Genomic DNA, 23,471 nt, shown 5'->3' on the forward strand with positions numbered 1-23,471 from the left:
CTATTTTTTAAAAAATGCACTGAGTTCGGGTTAAAAACAACCACCAAATGGATCCCGACACTGATCTATAGCCCAGTGGCTCCTGAAGGCCAGGTGCCTACATGCCTAACTAAATCCCTTCTCAGTACTGACAGTGAATTGATTTCTTTTTACAATAAAAAAAGCTGAGTAATATTGCATAGGAGTACCAGAAACTGCCTCAGTGGAAACAGAAACTATTTACATTAAATAATAACCTGGCTGCAGGCTGCGTCTGCCCATGTACAGCACGGTGCGATGCACACTGACCAACCCAAGGAGACAGCTTCTGGCACTCAGGACCACAGAGTCGCACATTTACCACATGAGAGGAAAGCAGAGGGCGGAGAGGAGGAAGTAGGGGGAAAAGGGGTTCTGGTTCACTTCTGGTTCCGGAGCTGATTGGACAGCCAGTCCAGTCCTTTATACAGCCCATCCCCGCTGGTGGCACAGGTGGCCTGAATGTACCAGTTCCTGTGGCGTAGAGAGTGTAGCCCCAGCTTGTCTGTGATTTCTGCCGCATTCATGGCATTTGGGAGGTCCTGCTTATTAGCAAACACCAGGAGGACAGCATCCCGGAGCTCGTCTTCAGCCAGCATCCTCGTAAGTTCCTCACGGGCTTCATTCACCCGCTCTCTGTCATTGCTGTCCACCACAAAGATCAAGCCTTGGGTGTTCTGGAAGTAGTGGCGCCACAGTGGCCGGATCTTGTCCTGTCCACCTACATCCCATACGGTGAAGCTGATATTCTTGTACTCAACAGTCTCCACATTGAAACCTATGGTAGGAATCGTGGTTACAATTTCACCAAGCTTCAGTTTGTAGAGAATCGTTGTCTTTCCTGCAGCATCCAGGCCCACCATGAGGATGCGCATTTCTTTTTTGCCAAAAAGGCCCTTGAAGAGGTTTGCAAAGATATTCCTCATGCTTGTGGACGGGCAGAAGCGACACTGGCCAGAGACCCGGCCCTGGCTCGTCTCCGCCGCCGCCGCTGCTAAGGGCCCCGCGGGTCCCAGCCTGCCTGGCCCGCCCTGGCCCCAGGATCCCGGACCCGGCTCGCCCCTAGCATTCACCTCGCAGCCTAAGCAAACATTTTTAAAACAAAATTTACATTCTCTATGGAGTCATTTATTTTTAGAGTCATATTGTTATTTTACTTAAATAGTGAAAATCATTTTAATGCTCTTGAATCTTTATTGCATTCAAATAATCATCATGGTTTTATTTATGTGTTTCTAAAAATATTTTTGGAAATACCAATTTATTACTTTTTATCAAACACTTAGATTGTTTTTATATAATGTTTTTATAATAGTGAATAAGGACATAAATTGTAAAATAAATGAATCTTTAATTAATATTTGTAACCTAAAATGACATACTTTTGGACAGAGAAAATATATGTTTTCTTGGTTTCTCATCATCAGAGACATTTACATATATTACTATGCAAATGCACCAAAAAAAATAAAAAAAATATTTTGTTAATGTCAGAAGCCAATCTTATTGTTGTTCTTTTGAATTTTTTTAATAATTAATTTTAATGTTTTCATTTATTTTTATTTTAGTAATTTAACTTAGAATCGCCTAGTTGTAGGTTACTTTAATTTTATTATTATTATTATTATTTTTTTTTTTTTGTGGTACCAGGGGTGGAACCCAGAGGCTTTCTACATCTGGGCTATAATCCCAGACCTATTTTATATTTTATTTGGAGCCCAGGTATCTCTAAGTTGCTGAGAGCCTCACTAAGTAGCTGAGGCTGACTTTGAACCTGTGTGATCCTCGTGTCTCAGCCTCCTAAGCACTGGGATTACAAGCATGTGCCACAATGCCCGGGCTACTTTAATTTTATTTTAAAAATATTACTCTAATCAATTGTAACAACAATCTCTTTTATAATTTTAATATCCCATTTTTATTGTAGGACATTTATAACCCACAATAAGTAATAAGTAGGAGATAACAAGTAATAAATGGGAGAATTATTACCTTCAGCTAATTATGAAGTGAGTTGAGTTAAAGCTCAGTGACACAGTCAACAATATTTAATCTTTTTTTCTTATTCTGCTTCCACTTCACATTATTGTGGCACTACCATTGGAAACCCCATGAATTTACTGGCAAATAAAAAACTCTGGAAAACTTAACATTATTTCTCAAAAATTTCTGGCTTAAGTTCTTAGCCTTCTGCCCCATGACTCTTTAAAATTTGTGAAAGATAAATTTACCACTCCAAGCTTTTTCTCTCATAAGTAAGCTTAGTGTCACCTACTCCTGGCTTTGTTGCTTCATTTAAAATTTTTCTTTTGATCAGGTGATTTCAAATTATATCCCATTTTACTATTTTTGTCAATGGTAGATATTGTATGTGAGCTATTCAATCTTTATAAATAAAATATTGTCAATTAATATGCAATAGTTGTCTAATAAGATTGATAAAATCTCTGATTGTATAACTGTAATTATAAAACATAATGGGGTTAAAAGTGACACATTCATATATGCTTACATCACTTTTTGTGTTTTTTTCCACAACCCACAGTGCTACCCCTTCTTCCTTTTCATTATTCATTAGTGAGATTTATAATGCTATCTTCATATATGAACATAAAATTATAAGCTATTCAATTTTTACAAGTAAAATATTCTCAATTAATAGGCAATTGTGTGCTAGTAATACCTACTAATATCTCATATTCTTATTTTAGTGTTGGGTTTTTTCTTCTATCCCCATGGTCTATTTTAAGGAGAACAAATAAAATCATGTGTTCAAAACATTATTTTTAAGATCTTTTAGTGACCTTTGGCACCATATTAAGAAATACATTTTATATTTTGACTTCTGTGTTAAATGTAAAAAATAAAGTCTCATGTTAGAATTATTCATGTAAAACTAGTTCATGTGATTAACGAGCAAGATCACATGAAAGTTTTACTTTAGAACTTTATTTTTATTTGAGCCTTCAAAACAACTAATGTATCTCACTAATCTATGCTCACAGCAGAGAATATTATATTAATAAAGTTACAATAATATATACTTAAAACAGATATTGAACATAAACATTGATTTTGAAGTAGGTGCAGGTTTTAATTTCCTTGGAGGTCTGTTCCTCCCATTATCTAAAGCTAAGACAAAGTCAATGTTATCCAGCATCAATCTTTGTACTGAATTTGTAAAAAGTTTTGCAGTTCAATATTTAAACTATTGATCTTTAAAGTAAAATAAATAAAAACACATTATTTAAAAATATTCAGATAATATTAGAACCTAAACAAAATGAAGCTAATTAAAATATTTTCCTAGAACACAAAATTATACTTAGGATTATTACCAATATTTTAGGATATGTAAAGAGGAAGTCAAAGCAGGATGCTTTGGACAATAGTTGGCCATCTGCAACTGCCAGTCTACCTCTGTCTTAAAAAAAATGTAACACGGTGTTAAATATAATGACTTAATTCTTCACTAAAAATTACAAAAAGGCTATTTAACTGACAAAGTGATCAGTGAACTAGAGCATGGGAACTTGTTGATTTAATCAACAGACATCAGTTTTCCAATGCAGAAACTGGAGAATGGCAAAAAACAGAACAAGGCGGGTAAGCATAAAATACAGAGAAAATGTGAATGTCTTTGTTGGTAAAAACTATTGTGAATCCATTATAAGATGAAACTTGGTGTTGTCAGTATTTTTTTTATTTCTTACCAAAATGTTATGAAGGTTAGAAGTCCCTTTAATCAGCTATAAAACGAGCTAGGTACAAATCAATCAAGATTAATTATAGAATGCATACTTGTTTTCATACATATATGATGCTTAATTTACATGTGAGTTTTTAATATTAAAGCCCAATATACTTAGAATAATAAATATAAATTCCATCAAGCATAAGCCACCAATATTTTAAGAACTTTTCATACTTCAAGTTAATCCCGAGATAGTAATTAAAATTCATCTAATAAAATACTTGATTAGATTGCTTCAACTATTCTCAGCTTTACATTTTTTGTCATCAAAGTTGATCATTACTAAAGATTCTAGAAGTGGCAGAAAATTTTGATTTTTATACCAGTACCATTTTTCTAAGTTTACTGTTCAAAGACTTTTGTTTTTTACTTTTTAAAAAATACAGACATTCTTTTTCTGGTAAAGATGAAAATGATATAAATAAATTCTAAAGTTTCATGTGGAACACTGTCCTAATTAAATTAATAAATATTGAACTAATATTGATTAAAATTATTCAATCAGTGCCTAAAAAGTACAAATCATATCAAAACATACAATGTAAAATTTGTAATAAAGTCTTACTTCTTAGATTTTTATTTTTAAAGTCATCTTTATTCAAGCTATACTTATGAATAACTCATCCAGTTTAAGACTTTCTGCATTCTTTATTATTTTATTGATGTGATATAATTATATATTGTACTGGGATTCAAATTGGTTTATTCATATATTCATGTTTTTTTCTGCACATCCCATCCTGCTACACCTCCATGCCCATGCCTTTTAGTGATATTGATGATGATACCTTCATAAATAACCATAATATTATTTTTTTTTTCTTTTTCAAGCCTTCATTTCTTCTCCTCTATTTTCTATCTTGATCTCCTTTCACTAGTCTACTGGTGTCTTTTCTTATTGCCACAAATTCCCTCTTCTTTTCTATTTTCTCCGTAGCTTCAATATCTGAGAGTAAGCATATGATCCTTGACTATTTGCGACTAGCTGTGCTCATCATAACATTCTCTAGTTCCATCTATTTTTCTGTAAATGGAATATCTTTGTTCTTCATGGCTGAGTAATATCCACTGTGTGCATATACCACATTTCTTTTATCCTGAAAGGATAAAAGAACTATTTAAAGATACCTTGGTTCTATTGATTGTGAATTGTACTGTTATAAGCATGGGTATGCATGTATCACTGTAGTATTCTAATTTAATATATTTAGAAGATCCTGAGGAGTTGCATAGCTTGCTAATATGGTAGTTCTATTTTGAGGAACCTCCATACTGTTCTTCATAGTGGTTGTACTAATTTTCATTCCCACCAACATTGTATAAGAATTTTTTTTCTTCATGTACTCTCTAATATTATTGTTTGTATTGTTGACAGTTGCCCTTTTAACAGAGTTAGATAGAATCTCAGTATAGTTCTAATTTGCACTTACCTGATTGATAATGATGTTGAGCAATTTTAAATATTGTTGCCTATTTGTATTTTTTTCTTTTGAGAAGTACATATTAACTTCAATTGCCCATTTCTTTATTTGTTATTTATTTTTTTGTGGTACTGGGAATGGAATCCAGGAGCATTCTACCTCTGAGCTACTTTTCCAACCCTATTTTACTTTTTGTGGTACTAGGGTTCCTGGAAACCCTTCTACCTCAGGGCTATACTCCCAGACCTATATTATACATTTTAATTGGAAACAGGGTCTCTTAAGCCAGCACGGCTTCGAATCTGTGCACTCCTTCTGTCTCCACCTCCCAAGCGTGAGGATTAAAAGTGTTCGCCACCATGCCCGGCTTCAGACCTATAAAATATTAGTAAATGAATTATGAATAAGTCATTTAAGAAACTTAATTATGCCACTTTTGGAAATGTTACTTATTTATAAAGCATAATTTAATAGTTTTATAATGTACAAGTATATAGAAGAAATCTCCCTGTATTGGGCTGCATTGTTAGCTATGTTAGCGAGAAAGGGATATTCTAAAAGTATCCTTTCCTAGATAATAACTGTAAAATGACATTTTACTAGTAGTACATGCCAGCCTAATATTCTTTGAAAGTATCCCTTCATGGCCACAAAATTCAGAAAAATAGCATATTTTAAAACTTGGCTCATGACAGTAGCTCTCCACTGAAAGCTAATTATTCTGAAATATTCTGGTATAAAATGAATCACAAATGCTTCACATTCACTGGAGCCTCATGAAACACTTTTAATGCAGAAATGCAGTTTAGTTGAAATAACAGATGGAATAAATATCCCCCCTGAACCCAATTTAACAAATACTGTGGTTGTCATTCAGTTTGTGATGATGTTTTACTCTAAAAAGCTTTTCTTAAAATTTCCGGAGTATTTGGAATCAAATGCAGTTTTTTAATTAAACTAGAAATACAAAACCAAGAGTTTGAAATGAATTTATAACCAAACAGATTCTCAGATGAAGACACTAAAAAAAAAAAAAACCTACCACAAAATTTCAAGTCAAACAACATAGACTTATTTTTTGTTTTGTTTTATCATACAAATCTCTTAAGCTCTATATTATTTTTGTGGCAGAATTTCTAGGGAAATGACATAGTTCAGGAAAATAACGTGTTATGTGAGATCCTTCTAGTATTTAGGAGATCTATACGCATCATTCAATATATTATAATCAGTAAGGCAGATATTAGGTTCTTAGTTTGTATAAGAAAATAAGGTTAAAATATTGACTATGTGTGCATTATGATAAAATAAAAAAGTGAAAATTCATTTCGACTTTTAATATTTGATCATCTTATAAATTTATATTAGGACACTTAAAATTGTCATCATTTAAATAAAATGAATTAGCAAGCCTCTTCCTTAAAAGGTTTAAAAAAATTATCGTTCCTAGAATGAATTTGGTATGCATATGTTTTCAGTTTCAAGGTCTGGCGCACATTTAAATAAGGCCAATTTCATTATATTTCAGGTCTCAAGTTTCTCTTGTAAAACTAACGCACAATAATACAAGGCAAGACAAAAGTTCACCTTCTGATAGACTATGTAAACTCTAATTTACCTCATTCCAGCAACCACTGTGCAAAGAGCCTCTCTCCTTGCATTTTTTCTAATGAACATTAACTTTTCTATTTATGTATACACATCCTTTGATTCCTCCAGAAATCATTTGCCTCACTCCCACCAGATGGCAGGTTATGCTCACTTCCCTGCTTGGCACAAGGGAGAGAAATTGGGTAAAGTTTATGATCCTTAAACTTAAATACAAAGCAGAATAACAGAATTTGGCAGCATGTTATTATCATCTCCACATTGTAGGTTGCGATGTGCAGCATTGGAAGATAGATAATTCTAATTTTTATTTCCTCTCTAGTTATGATTGCAAACTCTTTGGGACAGATTGAAAGAAACAAATTAAATAAGAAATAGAAGAGAAAACAGAAATAAACGAGTAACAAAGAAAGACATAACATGCAAAACTTCTCATATCTATAGTTGTTTTCACAAACTGCCATCCTGAGTTTTAGTGAATTGGGACCCTTCAAATCATGTAACTTGATAAAACACATTTGTCATTTGAAAATAAAAAAATTGACAAACATGAATATAAATGAGCTTTAGTAGAACAGTGTCTAAGGATGCACATTCCAAAATGTCTATAAATTGTATCAACATATCAAATCAGTTAAATAAATACATCTGACTAGTTAATACTATATAAAATGAAATAAAATATCATTTTGAATATACTCACTGTTCTCTAAAACCGTTATTTAAAAAGCTGGTTAGCAAACAATACATTAACATCTCAGTATGTAGAAGGCTAAGACAAAACCATCTCAGGTTCAAAATTAGCCTCAGCCACATAGTGAAACTATCAATAAGCTAATGAGACTCTGTTTCCAAACAAAAATTTAAAAAAATTGTCCAAGAGTGAAATGAGAGGTATAATGTTTTTGTTTCCGATCTCTAGTAAAAAAAAAAAATACAAAAAATTAAAATGGAAGGTGTAGATTGCTTTTTTCTCAAGTGTATTATTTTGTTGTTGCTTTGGGGGATAAGAAGCAAGATAGTGCTGGGAATTGAACTCAGAGGCATTCTACTTCAAAGTTATGCCCTTAACCCTTTTTAAATGTTTTGTGTAGAAATAGTCTTGCTAAGTTTCTGAGGCTAGCTTTAAACCTGTGATCCTCTTGTCTCAGCCTCCCATGTACAGAGATTACAGGCATGTGCCATGATGCTTAGCTCCAAATGCATTGTATATTTTAAATAATTGACCCTCCACAATTATGTGTGATAGATTATATCATTTTCTACATTTTTGAAATAAAAATAAGGTACATAGAAGTTAGATGCGTGATTGATTATATTATTTTTTAACATTTAAAAGGAGAAAAAATAAAGTACATAAAAGTTAAGCATTTAGAAGCCAGGTATGGTGGCAGTTCCAGTACTTGAGAGGCTGAGACAGGAGGATTGTGATTCTTGGACAGCCTCAGCTACTTAATGAGGCCCTCTGCAAATTAGTGAGACCCTGTTTCAAAATAAATAGTAAAACAATAGGATTAGGGTATTGCTCTGAAGTAGAATGCTCTGAGTTACATCTCTAGTAACAAAATAATAAAATAAAATAAAATAAAAATTTAAAAAAGAAGTTAGGGATTTACAACTGTAAATCCTCAACTTCTTTAGGGACAAGGCAGCTGAGCTGGTTTAGCGCCCTCTAGTTGGGAGCTCCTGATCTGAGTCACTGTATTCTGCTGCTTATTGTGAATCATAATCTTAAAAAGAAAGTGTTTATCTAGTTAAATGCAAAGAAGGTCTGGAATTAGTGTACACCAAAAGTTTAGAACTGATATTCTCTAGACTGTTAAACTGAATAATTTAATCCTGTGTGTTATTTTAAAAAAAATTTTGCTGAAAATTTTGTAATGATCAACAACAAATCATATTACTGATATCTGTTAATAATAGATATGATTGAAATAAATTGTCAAATGTTTCTTTTTAAATTACATACTTGGAAAGGACCTATTTCTGTTAATATCTAATTAGGTTCCTTCCAGGGATACAAGGTTGGTTCAATATACAAAACACAATCCATGTAGTTCACCACATAAACAGAACCAAAGAAAAAAAATCACATGATCATTTCAATACTTGCTGAACAAGCATTCAATAAAATATAACACCTATTCATGCTAAAAGCACTGCAAAGAATTGGAAAAGAAGGAACATACCTCAATATAATAAAGGCAAGATACAATAGGTCCAGAGTTAACATCATATTAAATGGGGAAAGACTCAGAGAGTTCCCCTTAAAATCAGGAACAAATCAAAGATGCCTATTATCACCACTTCTTTTCAATACAGTACTTGAGATTTTAGCCAGAACAATAAGGTAAGAGAAGTAAATCAAAGGTGTATAAATAGAAAAAGAATTAAAACTATCTCTGCAGATGACATGTTACTTTATTTAGAAGACTGAAAAAACTCAACCTAATGTCTTAATAGTACTTATGAAAAAATTCAGCAAAATGTCTGGAAACAAAATCAATCTTAAAAAATCAGAAGCTTTCATGTATGCCAACCATAAGCTCACACTGAAAAAGAAATCCAGATAACATTTTCACTCATAATATGTCCTTTGATAGAGGACTCATATCTAGAAGATACAGAGAACTTCAGAAACTCACCACTAAGAAAACAACACAGTAAAAAAAATGGGCAAGCAAACTAAATGGACACTCCACATAAGAAGAAATTCAAATTTCCAATAAACATATAAAAAATGTTCAACATCATTAACAGAGAGATGTAAATCAAAATTACCCTGAGATTTTACCTAACTCCAATTAGAATGGTACTCACTAAAAGGACAAATAACAACAAATGCTGGTGAAATGGTGTGTAGAAATGGAAACTCTAATATATTGTTAGTGAGATTGCAAATTAGTACAACAATTTTGGAAAACACTATGGAGGATACTCAGAAAAATGGGAATGAACTTACCATATAATTCAGCAATACCACTTCTATGTATTTAGGCAAAAGAATGGAAAGTAAACTACCAAACTAATGCAGGGATAACTATGTTCATAGCTGCACAATTCACAATTGCCAAACTATGGAACTAGCCAAGATGTCTATCAACAATTGAATAGATTACAAAAATATGGGATATGTACACAATGGAAATTTACTCAGCCATATATAAGAAAACATTGTGTCATTTGCAGGGAAATGGGTGGAACTGAAGAACATTATGTTAAGTATACTCTTCTGTTGCCTGTGCCATTGAAATCATATCCAAGAAATCACTGCCAATTTCAATGTTGTGAGGTTTTATGACCCAGATTTTCTTCTAAAAGTTTATAGTCTTAAGATTTATATTTAGGTCTTTTATCTATTTTGAGTTAATACTTGTATATGGGTTTAGGTAAGGGTCCAATTTTATTCTTTTCCATGTAATTATTATTTTTCAACAATATCTAGTTAAAAGATTATTATTTCTACTACCAAATGTTCGTGGAAACCTTGTCAAAAATAACTTGACAATATAGGGAAGAGTTTAGCTCTAGGCTTGTATTTAACTCCAATGGTTTATATATCTGCCTTTAGAACAGTACTACACTGTTTCAATTATTGTAGCTTTATTTGGTTTGAAATCAGAAAATATATATCTTCTAGCTTTGTTCTTTTTCAAGATCGTTTTGAGTATCTAGAATCCATATTCCATATTAGGATAGATTTTTTTCTGAAAAATAAATATATAAATATATGATAGTTTCACCTAAAAAATAGAAAAAATAGATTCTCTGGTAAGAAAGAAAGCAAAAAGAAATATTGAAATGTTATCTTTAAGTCATCAAAAGCTTGGTATCAGACAAATGAAACAGTTATGGGAGATTATCATTTTTAATATTGGATAACTTGATATAATACTAGATATCAACCACTAAGTCAAGCATGGGAAGGAGGGATGGGGAGAGAATAGGGTGGGGATCAGGTGGGGGCTGACTGGGTGATTTGTGCATGTATGTCTACAAAAGTTTGTATCCCACTATGATGTATGAATACAGTGCACCAATTAAAAAAAAAAGATTAGTCAATCACAAAAAGTAAAAAATTGGATGCTCTCGCTAATAGGCGGAAGCTCGGGAGACAATTGGTGATAGGAGGAACTCTAGACAAAGAAGAAGACACCATAGATGAGTAAATAAGGTTACCTAACTGAGGGGGAGGGGAGGGAAGAAAAGAAAAATGCCCTAATGTACATGATGTATACTCGGAAACATATCAGAGTCAATCATTAAGTCAATCATTAAGCTAAACATGATGAGAGGGTTGAAAGCATAAGATGGGAATTGAGTAATATGTGCATATATGTCTCTACCATTTTGTACTCCAGTAAAATGTATGACTACAATGCACTAATTAAAATTATTTTAAATTTAACAAAAGAGCCACAAAATTAAATACAAAAAAATGTAATTCACTACATTTTGTGTGGTATTGAGGATGGAACCTTGGGGCATTCTATATGCCTGGTTATATATATACACACATATATATATGTGTGTGTGTGCATGATATATATATATATATATACACACACATACACATATACACACATATATGTATATATATATTTATTTATATTTATATTAATTTGGACTTCACTAAGTTGTGAAGAGCCTCACTATTTGCTGAGGCTGGCTGTTAACCTTGGAGCCTCTTGTCTCAACCTCTCAAGTGCTAGGATTACAAGTGTGCACCAATATACTGAGCTTAGATTATAATTTATAAATTTGTATTATTACTATTGTTAAACTGTTCTAAAAGGCTTTATACTGGCTATCTTCAACTTATTAATTTTTTCATGCAATTAAAAATAGTCATTATTCCATCTTAAATTATGTTGTTGTTGACTAAGACTATTTTTCTTAGTCAAAGAAAATCTACTGTGTAACTCCCAGGTTTGTTTCACATTTAAAAGCAAATATAAGGGACAGGTGTGGAGGCGCTTGTAATCCCTGCACTTGCGAGGAGGATCGCACAGGTTTGAAGACAGACTTAGCTACTTAGTGAGGCTCTAAGCAACTTAGTGAGACCCTGTTTCCAGATAAAATATAAAATAGGTCTGGGAATATAGCCAGGAGGTAGAAAGCCTCTGGGTTCCACCCCAGTACTACAAAAAATAAAAGCAAATATAACTACATAAGAAAATCTCAATTTTCTCCCTTATAGTTTGCTTGCTATTAAACCAAATTAACTGCAGTCAAATGCACATTGTGTACAGTACTCCTGTATTCCTATACTTCACATAAACAAATATGTATATATGTGTATGTATAAATTGTAGACCCCGTTGTGAATATGCTATACTTGGTAGATAATTGAAAATATTCAATAATAAAAATAATTAAAATAAAGTATTTTATAATAAAGTATGTTTTTTTTTTTTGGTGGTACTGGGGTTCCTGTGAAAGACCCCCGAGTGGTCTTTCCCTCAGGAATGGGGACCCCGAGACCCAGAGATCAGTCCGAGACCACTGGATGCAACAGCACGAGGATTTTATTGCGGAACACAGGTACCTGTGGGCGACAGAGTCTGCACAGAGACTTGCGCGCCCTAGGTGAGTTTTAGGTAACTTTTATAGGGGGTAGGGGGCAGAAGCGGGGGTGCAGAAGCGGAAAAGCATAGTTACAGGAGGTTTATTGGTTCAGGTTAATGAGGAGCTGAATGACCTTTGCTTGCCTCCGGCTTTTCTGGTACTGGCTTGGTGGAAAGTCCCGGGGTTATTTTGTAACTGCCTTCTCTTATCGGTTAATCCGCAGGTATGCAGTTAGTTACCCACCCTATCCTGTTTTACAGGCTTACTCAATTCTGTAACTTTCCAACTTTCCACAGTTACAGTTTAACTTCCTCGTTCTTGGGGCTAGTAAAACATGGTGTAAGCTGAGTTAGGTCCTTCACCTGGAAACCCTTCTACCTCCGGGCTACACTCCCAGACCTATTTCTATACTTTTTTATTTGGAAACAGGGTCTCTTAAGCCAGTACGGCTGGCTTCGAACCTGCACAATCCTCCTGTCTCTGCCTCCCAAGAGCAGGGATTTCAAGCATGCTCCGCCACACCTGGCTACTAAAGTATTTTTAATGAAATTTTATTGAAGTATTCTCATAAATATTATGTGAAACAAATCTTGGGAAATAGAAACTTCTCGTTTTCTTAAGAATTTTTCCAATTAAAAAGAATTAATATCTTATATTTTATTTTAATACTAATTATATATGCAATATATCTGCCATGCTCATGTGGCAATAATAATTTTAATAATATTAGAAAATGTAATTCATACTTTTAATCTTAGCTTCTTTACTATTTGACACTTAACTTACGTTTCTTTTGGAAAGTACTTCTGCTAGACTGAGTCCATTTATCTAAATTAAATTTAATTCACTCCTAATATTCTTATGTCTAACATTTTTATTACTATATTTCACACAGATTTCTCCTACTTAGAGACTGCAGATTTAATCATATAATTTAAAACTTGAAATGGGTATCAAGGTGTTCAGTCATATCTGAAATAGTCAATTTGAAAAATCCAATGTATAATTTATAACTATAAATGTTTTAGAAATTGTAAAGAAGAAAGTACAATATTGATAAAATATAAAATATTATATATATGTATATATATATATATATATATTTGTACTATGAGAAAATGATGGGTAACATAAATACAGTTTTACAAATATTTTACATTCTTTTTGTTCATTTAATGATACTTAGAGTAATAATTTATGAGATAAGAGAGTTGGGTTTAGAGTACTACTGAAGCAGTTAACCTCTTTAACTTGGTGGGTTAATCCACTGTTGATCATTAAATATTTTCTACATCATTACTGTCATCCTATGTGCCCGCAGAAGATATTTAAAGACATTAATTTACAATAGAATTAGGTATAAAATTTATTTTCAAAAACTAAAATTTTGTATGTTCACATATTATTCTAAGTCTAAAAATCTCACTATAGTAAAACCTTAAATGTTTTTTTCTATAAATGTTCATAATTCATTTACTACAACATGAAATAAAAGTGAAAACATTTTTATTTCACTCAATGTAAAAGACAAACATCTGAGAAAATGAAGCACCTCCAAAAATAACAGCTAAATTTTATTGACTGACTGTGGAACCTAAAGCTATTAGAAACTTTTGGCCTGGATTATTAATTTAATTCTCAAAACTTTATGGGTTTTTTAATTACTGTCCTCATTGTATAGATGAGAAAATGAAACTAGAGACACTAGATGAGGCTGTATTCTTTTAAAATATGTGGTTTAAAAAATCAGTGCTCTACTGTGTCACCAAATCTCTTTAAATTATTGAAAACAAACATTTTAAAAAATACACTTTTATTGGTGTGTTGCAAACTTATTGAGGTTTGTATGACAGAAACATGTATTTACACAGCACCCGGTACATTTCCCTTAGATTCCACCCTTCAACCTCCCCTTACCCATTCATAAAATTGAAATTGGTATTGATAGCTTCATAGGATTACTTGAAGTGATTCCTTAACAAGTCTCCTTCCTTCCCACTTGACCTCCCTCCCCAAATCCTCTCCCAGTATTCTACTGGTTATCTTTCTTCATTATTTAAAGGGTCTTTTGTTTCCCAGTTTTTTCACAGTTTTTAGAAATGCGGCAGGAAATCTTTGCCCTAGCAAAAGACTGCAATCCTCACAAACTCAGAAAAAATAAAAAGGAAAAAAATTTAAAGTATAGATTCAGGGACAGAAAAGCAACAAATGAACAGAAGGCATGATAAATCTAAAACCTGCATATTAGAGAGGCATCGTGGTGCAAACATGTTATTACAATATTTGAAAGGCTGAGACAGTAGGATTCCAGGCATGATGTCAGATTCACTAATTTGGTGAGGCCCTCAGAAACTTAGGGAGATTCTGTTCAAAATAAAAATAATAAAATATGGCTGGGGATGAAGCTCAAAAGTAGAATTCCCATGGTCTGAGTTTCCAGTGTCCCTGCCCACAAAACTACATATTAGAGCCAGACTTAGATTGTGGCTAGACATTCATTAATTATTGACCTTGAGATGGAATTAATAATAAAATATCTGATCCACACCAAATTCACCAGAGTATTCTAAGACTTCCATAAAAGGATACCTCAAACTAGGTAGCATACAGTGAAATTAGCTTATTTTGACTCAGTTTAGAAGGCTAAAGTCCAACAAAATATTAAGGAAACTGTCATATTTTTTCTGAAGGGTCCAAAGGTTTATTCTTGGTTTTGTTCCTTCCTGGTTTTCAAAGGTTTGATTTAAATTTAAATTAAATGGAAAATATGCATTAATCATAATAAAATTATTATAATGCTTAGCATCTCTAAACTAATAAAACTTTGAGTAGCTGTGTTTTACTAGAGCAAAATCGCTTAACTTAAAGATTGCTATAGAGTTATGATCAGCAATCTAAAATGACTGTTAATATGGCTGAGATTATTAGTATATTCATCTAGTAAACATATTTTATGATACACCCTTGTGTTAAAAAAAATTTTTAAGGTCTTATCCACTCTTTTTAAACATCTTTCCCTGTCTTAGGTAATCATCTTTCCTCATAAATAACCATTATAGACTTTCTAAGTACTGCGTAATCCTTGATTGTGCATTAGTTTTTAAAGAACACACTTGAAAAAGAACATAAGCCTGGTGTGGTGGTACATGCTTGTAATCCCAGTGTAGGGGCTCATACCTTCCTAGCCTGTAAAGAGTTTGCCAGCCTGGCTTGAGTTTAAAGACGTCCGCATTGGAATGAATCAGCAAAAGCTTAGATGTAAGATGGCACTGGGTGGATGCAAGGGGGGTGGAGCTACCCAAGATGCATTTCACCGCCAAATGTGTGGCCACACAAGCCCATTGTTTCCTTACTCATGATCAGCGTGTGCCCTTAGGGGTGATTGGCTTAAAGAAGACATGCAGTCAAAATGTTCAGTTGACCTTTGAAATGATTGGTGTGTGTGGTTCCCCTTTTGGAAATCCCTCTGAGGTTTTGTGCTTTAAAAGTAGTGCTGCATGAGCAATAAACAAATTCCTACTTGAAACAACTCCCGGTTCCATGTGTTTCTGTTCCAGCCATCCGCACACACCATCCTGTTCAGCCCCACCGCTCTCGGGATGGCCCCCACATCCCAGCATTTGGGAGGCTGAGAAAGAAAGATGGAGTTTATGGATAGCCTCAGCTACTTAGGCCCTTTGCAACTGAGACCCTGTTTCAAAATAAAGACTAAATAATAGGCCTGAGCGTGAGTCTATAACACATAAAATATGAGTTATCAACCAGGCCATAAGGGGCAGGGCTGCCTAGACCCCTTGCGATCATTTCTTACCACCATGTGCCCCAGATGCCAAAACTAGAAATGCAGTTTTAAGTGCTTGTCCTGCTAGATTTTGATCCTGCTTTGGTTTTACTCCTACTTTTCATGAACCTATTCTTTTCTTTGGAAGTGCAAATGTTTCCTCTCTGCTATTTGATGCATACTGCTTTTTGAAACTCAGAGCCTAGATATTACTTGGAGTGTCAAAGACTTTGTTTGGGTGTTGAACTTTTGAATGATATTAAATGTTAAGACTATAGAAACTCTTGAACATAGACTAAATGCATTTTGCATGGTAACATGGTCATGACTTCTTGGGGATCAGAAAGATTGGGCTATGGTTTGGATTTAAAATGTTTTCACAGAATTCATGAAAACAAGGCAGCCATATTGAAGGGGGGCTTCATTGCAGGGATAAATCGCACTGGGAATTGTGTATGATTCCACTTTCCCTTGTTCATTCTCTTGCTTCCGGACTTTGTGGATGTAAGAGCAGAGCCTGTGCATTCTTCTCTCTATTCCCCTCACCATGCTGTGAGCTCCGCAGACTTTACCTGGCCTAACAAGGACTGAATTCTTTAAATATACAGAAATGTGAGCAAATAAATGTCTGTTCCTCTAAGTTGTGGTGGTCAGGTATTTTGGATTATGGCGATGAGATTGGTGATAGCAACCGCATGTTAACAGTGAAACAAAAATAAATTCAATAGTTGGAATATTTGTAGAGGAAAACAGCTCAGGGTTCTTCAGTAGACTAATTGATCAGAGTTTATTTACTTTGTATTATTTCCTTCAATAACTGAGGATCTTAGATTTCAACAGATTTTTTCTCTACTTAATAATGAGGAGGCTTTTTTATATATGTATATGTATAAGCTATATATATTATTGATAGAAATAGATATATGGATATACATATGGATAAATGAATTCATAAGCTATATGGGTATATATAATATATATGAGATATTTTATATATGCATATATCCTATAATGTATATACTTATGTATTCATTTCTCCACTGCCATACCCATCATTATCCTCTACAAATCTAATCTCAGTGAGTGGAGCCTCTGTTATAATTACAAAAATATAGTCATTCTCTAAGTCTCCTCCTTTGTCTTCACATTCTTTTTTGAAATATCCCTGATGTTAGGCTTTCAAATATATTCTTATTCTGACTTCTCTCCTACATTTTTTTCTTATGCTGAGCCACATACCATCATGTTTCATAAATTAACACAATAATTTGTCAATTTATCATTTCTAGGCTTATGCTTGTGTAGCTGTTACTGTCAACCTGACACAAAAACTCTTGTAAAATGTAAACCAGCTGGGTGTAACGGTGCACGCTTGTAATTCCCGCGCTTGGATAGAGACAGGAGGATAGCGCAGGTTCAAGGCCAGCCACACTGGCTTAAGAGACCCTGTTTCCAAACATAAATATAAAATAGATCTGGGAGTGTAGCCACAGGTAGAAGGTTTTCCAGGAACCCCAGTACCATAAAAAAAATGTAAACCAGACTAATCATGTCACTATTTACAATTATATAACAAATTTCCAGCATATTTTAAAAATCTATAGCTTTTATGAGGTGAGAGAGAAGAAAGAGGTTCAGAGAGAATTTGGAGGTCGAGAAAGAAAGTGGAGGTCTAGAGAGAAATAGATATTCATGTCCTATGAAAACCCTGGTTTTCTGGTCTCATATTCTACAAATTGTCCTTTCCGTTTTCTGAATATATTTTCCCAGTTATCTATAAGATTTACTTTTTTTTTCTTTTTCTTTTTTTTTTTTTTTTGGTGGTACTGGAAATGGTACCCAGGGGCCTTCTACATACAGGCTACACTCCCAGACCTATTTTATTTGGAAACAGGGTCTCTTAAGCCAGCTAAGACTGGCTTCAAACCTGTGCTATCCTCCTGTCTCAGCCTCCCAAGCGCAGGGATTACAAGTGTGTGCCACCATGCCCGGCATAAGATCTACTTCTTCAATGCTTTCAGATTTTTAATTAATATTACTTGAGTGAGATTTTTTCTAACTACCTTTACTGAAATACCTACAAGCCTCCCAAAAGAAATAATACTACTTAAATGCACAAACAACCTTGATTTTTTAACATAAATTTATTACTTTTAGAAGTATAAGAGAGGTTTAATAAATAATTTATAATATAAACAACATGAAAGTAAAATGATATATTTACTTATTTATTAAATTACTGTGGGATTACCAAATGAAAGATATTTACTGGTTTTGCATTCTTCATTCAATAAATTTAAATGTGTAAAATTAGTGTTTTCCACCAGAGCATCAAATGGAAAATATTTCTGTTTTGTGAATATGTACAGAATATTTTTTTATCTTTTGACAATTTTATTTCGTTTACAATGATTAATATAAAGTATCAATACAGCACTTTATTTCTTCATTAATGGTATTCACCTGCAAATAATGTATTTTATATCAAAATTGTTTTTATATTTGTCATTTTTTATAACTAGTACCATATCTATATCTTTGCTAATAAAAGCTGGTTAATTAGAGAAATTAAGTTAATTAATATAACAAATATGCAAAATATAGCAAATACATTTGCTTTTATACTTAAATATTAATAAGCTAAAATAATAAAGATAGCAAAACATACTGAACAGCATGAATTATTTAAGGAACCATTAAAACACTCTAAGAACAGAAGAAATCTACAAAGATGAATATGTTTTCATTTTCAGGATTCATTTATCCAATAACCAACAAATTACTTTAATTGAGTTTCTTAAGAAAAAAAGTCCATTATAAAAATGAAAATTGTATCTAAATGTCAAGTTCTCTGTTTCACACAGGTTTTTTCGAACCTCTTACTGTGACAACTTTCTATATTGTTGAATTGTTTTCAGAAAAAAGAGAAAGGATTTTTTTCAAAATGTTTTACTGGTAATTAAAATGTGTTTTAATCCAAACTGAATGGAAACTTTACTATCTTCTTCCTAGATACTGTTTTTTTTTCACATTATTTTGTTTCTGCCTTCATAAAAGCCTTACATAATGTCCTTATATTACAGAATTTATTAGTATCTTTTACATCTCATGAATTCTAATCCACTAAATTAAGATTCTTTAATTTTTATACAAAAATAGCTTTTATTTTTTATAAAGAGTAGGGTGTTAAATATTTCTTTGTAAAAGGTAATATGAATTATATTTTACTGTAATTCATTTTTTATTGATTTTTCAGATAAAGTGTTTATTACTCATTGAGTCAATGTAATCTTAAGGTAAACTGTATTTCCACTTTCTTTATTTTTATAATTTTATTGACAATGTTCCCCTGACTTCATGTAGCAGACAAAGCAATTATGTTGGTGATGCAAAATGGTTGCTGGGGAGGGTCCATAAGGTTTGAGTGTTTTGGGGCAGGCTGTGGCAACTTCTCCCCTTTTCACTTTCCTGTTGCCATGAGCTCTCTGCCCCTGCTTGAAAACTGGCATAAAATGAACTGTATATATATTTATATACATACATGAAATCTCCAAATCCATATTTCTCTATGTGTGTGTGTGTGTGTGTGTGTGTGTGTGTGTTTGTGTGTGTGTGTGCACAAGTGTGTCTGTGTCTGAGGTTTTAGATCACAGTGGTAACATTTTGTTTTGAAACAGGGTCTTGCCAGGTTGTTCAAAATTTTACTAAGTTCCTGAGGGTGGCTTTTAACTTATGATCCTACTTTTTCAGCCTCCCAAGTACTAAGATTATATGCTTGTTCTACCACACCGGAAAAACTGCATATTTTACACCTAAAATTGTGCATATTACATAGCAGGTATTCAGTAAACATTTATCGAATTTACAAACTTTTTAGAAAAGTAGATTTTACTTGCTTTTCAATAGAATTTTTTCCAGATTTTAATCTTCTGTATAATATCTGTGTGGTAGATACTTGGTGAAGTTCCTTGTAGGAAACATTCTTGAATGCTGGAAAAATTGACATCTCAATAGGACTTTTCTTTGTACAAAGAATAAGTTAAAAATAAATCCTTTTCTTAATTAAAAATACTCCATATTACTTTAAGAGTAAAAAAGATAATAGATTTCTTAAGATATCTGAGCATTTAAACAGGACATTTTATTAAAGTTTTGTTTTACCAATGATGTGACTCCACTTTCTTATCTCTATGTATCATTTATTAGATCACTTTTATTTTTGTTATTTTGTGAATAAATGTATTCACAGAAATATACATATATATTCAGTTTTTAAGCATTAATAGATATTTCAGAAATATATTTCACAGAATATATATGCTTAAAAATTAAATCTTACTTAAAGGTAAATATAAAGAAGATTGTATACTCATACAAATATCAATTTTGTTATGATTTAATCATTTGGTAACTAACAACTTGAATTGGTAATAAAATTTGATACTGCTTTAAGGAGAGAATAAATTTGATATAGCATTTTAATAAACTAATAATCATGATATCCAAGTAAAAAATGTTTGTCAATAGCCAGTAAGTCCTTTGTACTTTCATCACAAGAGAATAAAAACACTTGTAACTATTATTTTTAATTTTACTAGTAGTTTTGTATTTATGTTATTACCACAACTTACCTTTAAGAATAAATAAGTGGAAAACAGTATTACCAAATGCCGCTCTTCATTAATCCCAGATTTGCAACATTCAAAAATGATCTTTATAAACTGAGTAAATGTTTCTTCCTGTCAATCTCACAGACTAAGCCACTTTATGCCTCTTAAAATTGTTCTTGTCAATGTGTTCTTCCCCACTATAATCTTGGTATATCAAATTTTCTTTACCACTGTTTGTTTTAATTAATGTAGTATACTTCAAAGTCTAATATATAATAAACCCCCATTTCTTGAAAATAAGGACATCTCCATTTATCTGTAAAGTTATCCATTTTTACAACTAGATACCACCAATTTCTCTCTATTTATGTATATGGTATTTTCTATCAGTTAAGTGTTTTAATTCTGTAGATAACTTGGTTGTGTTTGAATATATATTTACTTATTATATTTGTAAAAATAAGTTATTTTTACCTTTTATTGTTGTTCATATTTTTATTTACTAATCATTTCATGTATTTATTTTTTTTATATTAGGCATTGAATGAGGAGCATTCTGCCTCCCAGCTATACCCTCAGCCTTTCTTTTTTTTTGTTTGTTTGTTTGTTTTGTTTTTTGTTTTGTTTTTGTTTTTGGTGGTACTGGTATTCCTGGAAACCCTTCTACATTCGGGCTACACTCCCAGACCTATTTTTTTTAATATACTTTTTATTTTGGAAACAGGGTCTCTTAAGTTAGCGCAACTGGCTTCGAAACTGTGCGATCCTCCTGTCTCGCCTCCCAAGCACGGGGATTACAAGCGTGCACCACCACGCCTATCTTTATTATTTTATTTTTAAACAAGGTGAATATAGTTAATAATACATTTTAACATGTATAATTTTGGAATTATTTTTCCTTGAGAGTAAATTAATAACAACAAAAAACTTTGAACATAAAATATCGCATTATTTTTAAAATCGTGTGGATATTTTCAAGTGATAATTTAGTGATTTTTTTTCACGTTTACATTTTTACCCTAAGTCGTTCTTAGCGATTTGTTGCAGTGCAAAATATTCTTGTATACTGAATTTAACTTGCAAAACTTTACTGATAATCTGAGACATGATTAAAATGAGTCAATTTAAATTTTTATTTTATTACCACAAATGTCAACTGCCATTGACATTTTCTCAGAGATTGTCTTACTCTTTCTGATCTGGGAACAGGGAGAATTCTTAACAGTTTCTTCCATTTATAGAAATTTTATTTTAGCAAAATATCCAAAGATGTCAAACTGAATACTCCAAGATGTTATGCTAGTAATTTTTGTAAATCACATGTGAAGGTTCATACTGAAAATATTGCTATTTTTAAGTGATAACATTATTTTTTCACACTCTGTAAATATAGTTACTGAAATATTTACTAATTTTTATATAAGGCATTTAAACTCAAAGCATACTATATAGTTTTAGGCACAAATACCTGTTAATATTGTCCATAAGGCCATAAATAAAATAAAATAAGAGGATGACTAAGTATTAAATAGAAATCTGCATAGGAGATAGAAAGGGTTTGGGGGCTTTTTTGTCCATGTGGTACTGGGATATTAAACAGAGGGTCACCCTGCCTACAAGATCCACCCCCCAGCCCTCTTTATTGTTTTGAAACAGGGTCTCAGCAGATAGCTGTGGCTCTTGCTACTTTGCAAGTCTTGCTAAGTTGCTGAGAATGGTCTGGAACCTGTAATTCTTCTGTCTCACTCCCAAATATTGATATTGCCATACCTGGCTAACATGTTGTTTTAAAAGTTTTCTTGTTAGCCAGGTATGGTGGAACTAGTCGGTAATCCCAGTACATGGAAACTGAAACAGGAAGATCACAGGTGTGAGGATTGCCTCAGCAAGGTAATGAGACTCTCAAAAACCCTGTTTAAACCGTTTAATAAAAAAAAAGTAAAAGTTTTACAGGTGTATCTTGGAGGTAAAATGTCCCAGAGTTCAATCCCTAGTAGCACATAAAAAAGTTTCTTGTTCAAAAATGTAAATAAAAAACATTCTCTTAGTAAACACTGCTTTTACTCCAATTCTATCTTGATATCATAGAGCCATTTGTTGCAAAATTCTAATGATTACATTTATCAGTCCTAAGTATAGAATAAAAAAATAATAAAAATATTTATGATATCCAGCAAATGATCTTCAAAATACCTATTCTACATTTACTGTATACTATAGAAATAAAATTAGAAATGGCATATCAATGAAAGTTCTGTGTTACACTTTGCACACTTTTATATTTTCAAGAGTTGCATTTTGGATGGTTCACATGCCATAGAAAACATGTCTGAAAATAAACCTTAAGTAAGATTGTGATGACAAATTCAAAATATTTAAGAAATTTTTACTAGTACACACACACACACACACACACACACACACACACACACACACACATATATATATATATATATATATATATATATATATATATATATACATTGTCCTAAAACAATGTGTAAGGCTGGCTTAGATTTAATTTTTTTTGAGGGTCTGGGGATGGAATCCAGGGGCATTCGACCTCCGAGCTACACCCCCTACCCTATTTTTTATTCTTTATTTTGAAATCGGGTCTCACTGAGTTGCAGAGGGGCCCACTAAGTAGCTGAGGCTGGCCGCGAACCGCAATCCTCCGATCTCAGCCTCCCAAATGCTGGGATTACAAGCAT

The 23,471-nt window shown here is 32.6% G+C and overlaps 1 protein-coding gene across 1 annotated transcript; it reads right to left on the reverse strand.

Moving 5' to 3' along the window:
* Positions 1-398: 398 nt before the first annotated feature.
* On the reverse strand, positions 399-944 carry LOC308264542 (ADP-ribosylation factor 1-like; the record flags this gene model as incomplete). The annotated part of the gene is made up of 1 exon (XM_080697859.1): positions 399-944. One exon carries the CDS (start codon positions 942-944, stop codon positions 399-401), a length of 546 nt encoding a protein of 181 aa, XP_080553985.1.
* Positions 945-23,471: the final 22,527 nt, after the last annotated feature.

This window comes from Muscardinus avellanarius (assembly GCF_963383645.1).
Source record: "Muscardinus avellanarius genome assembly, chromosome: 6".
Taxonomy (NCBI): domain Eukaryota; kingdom Metazoa; phylum Chordata; class Mammalia; order Rodentia; family Gliridae; genus Muscardinus; species Muscardinus avellanarius.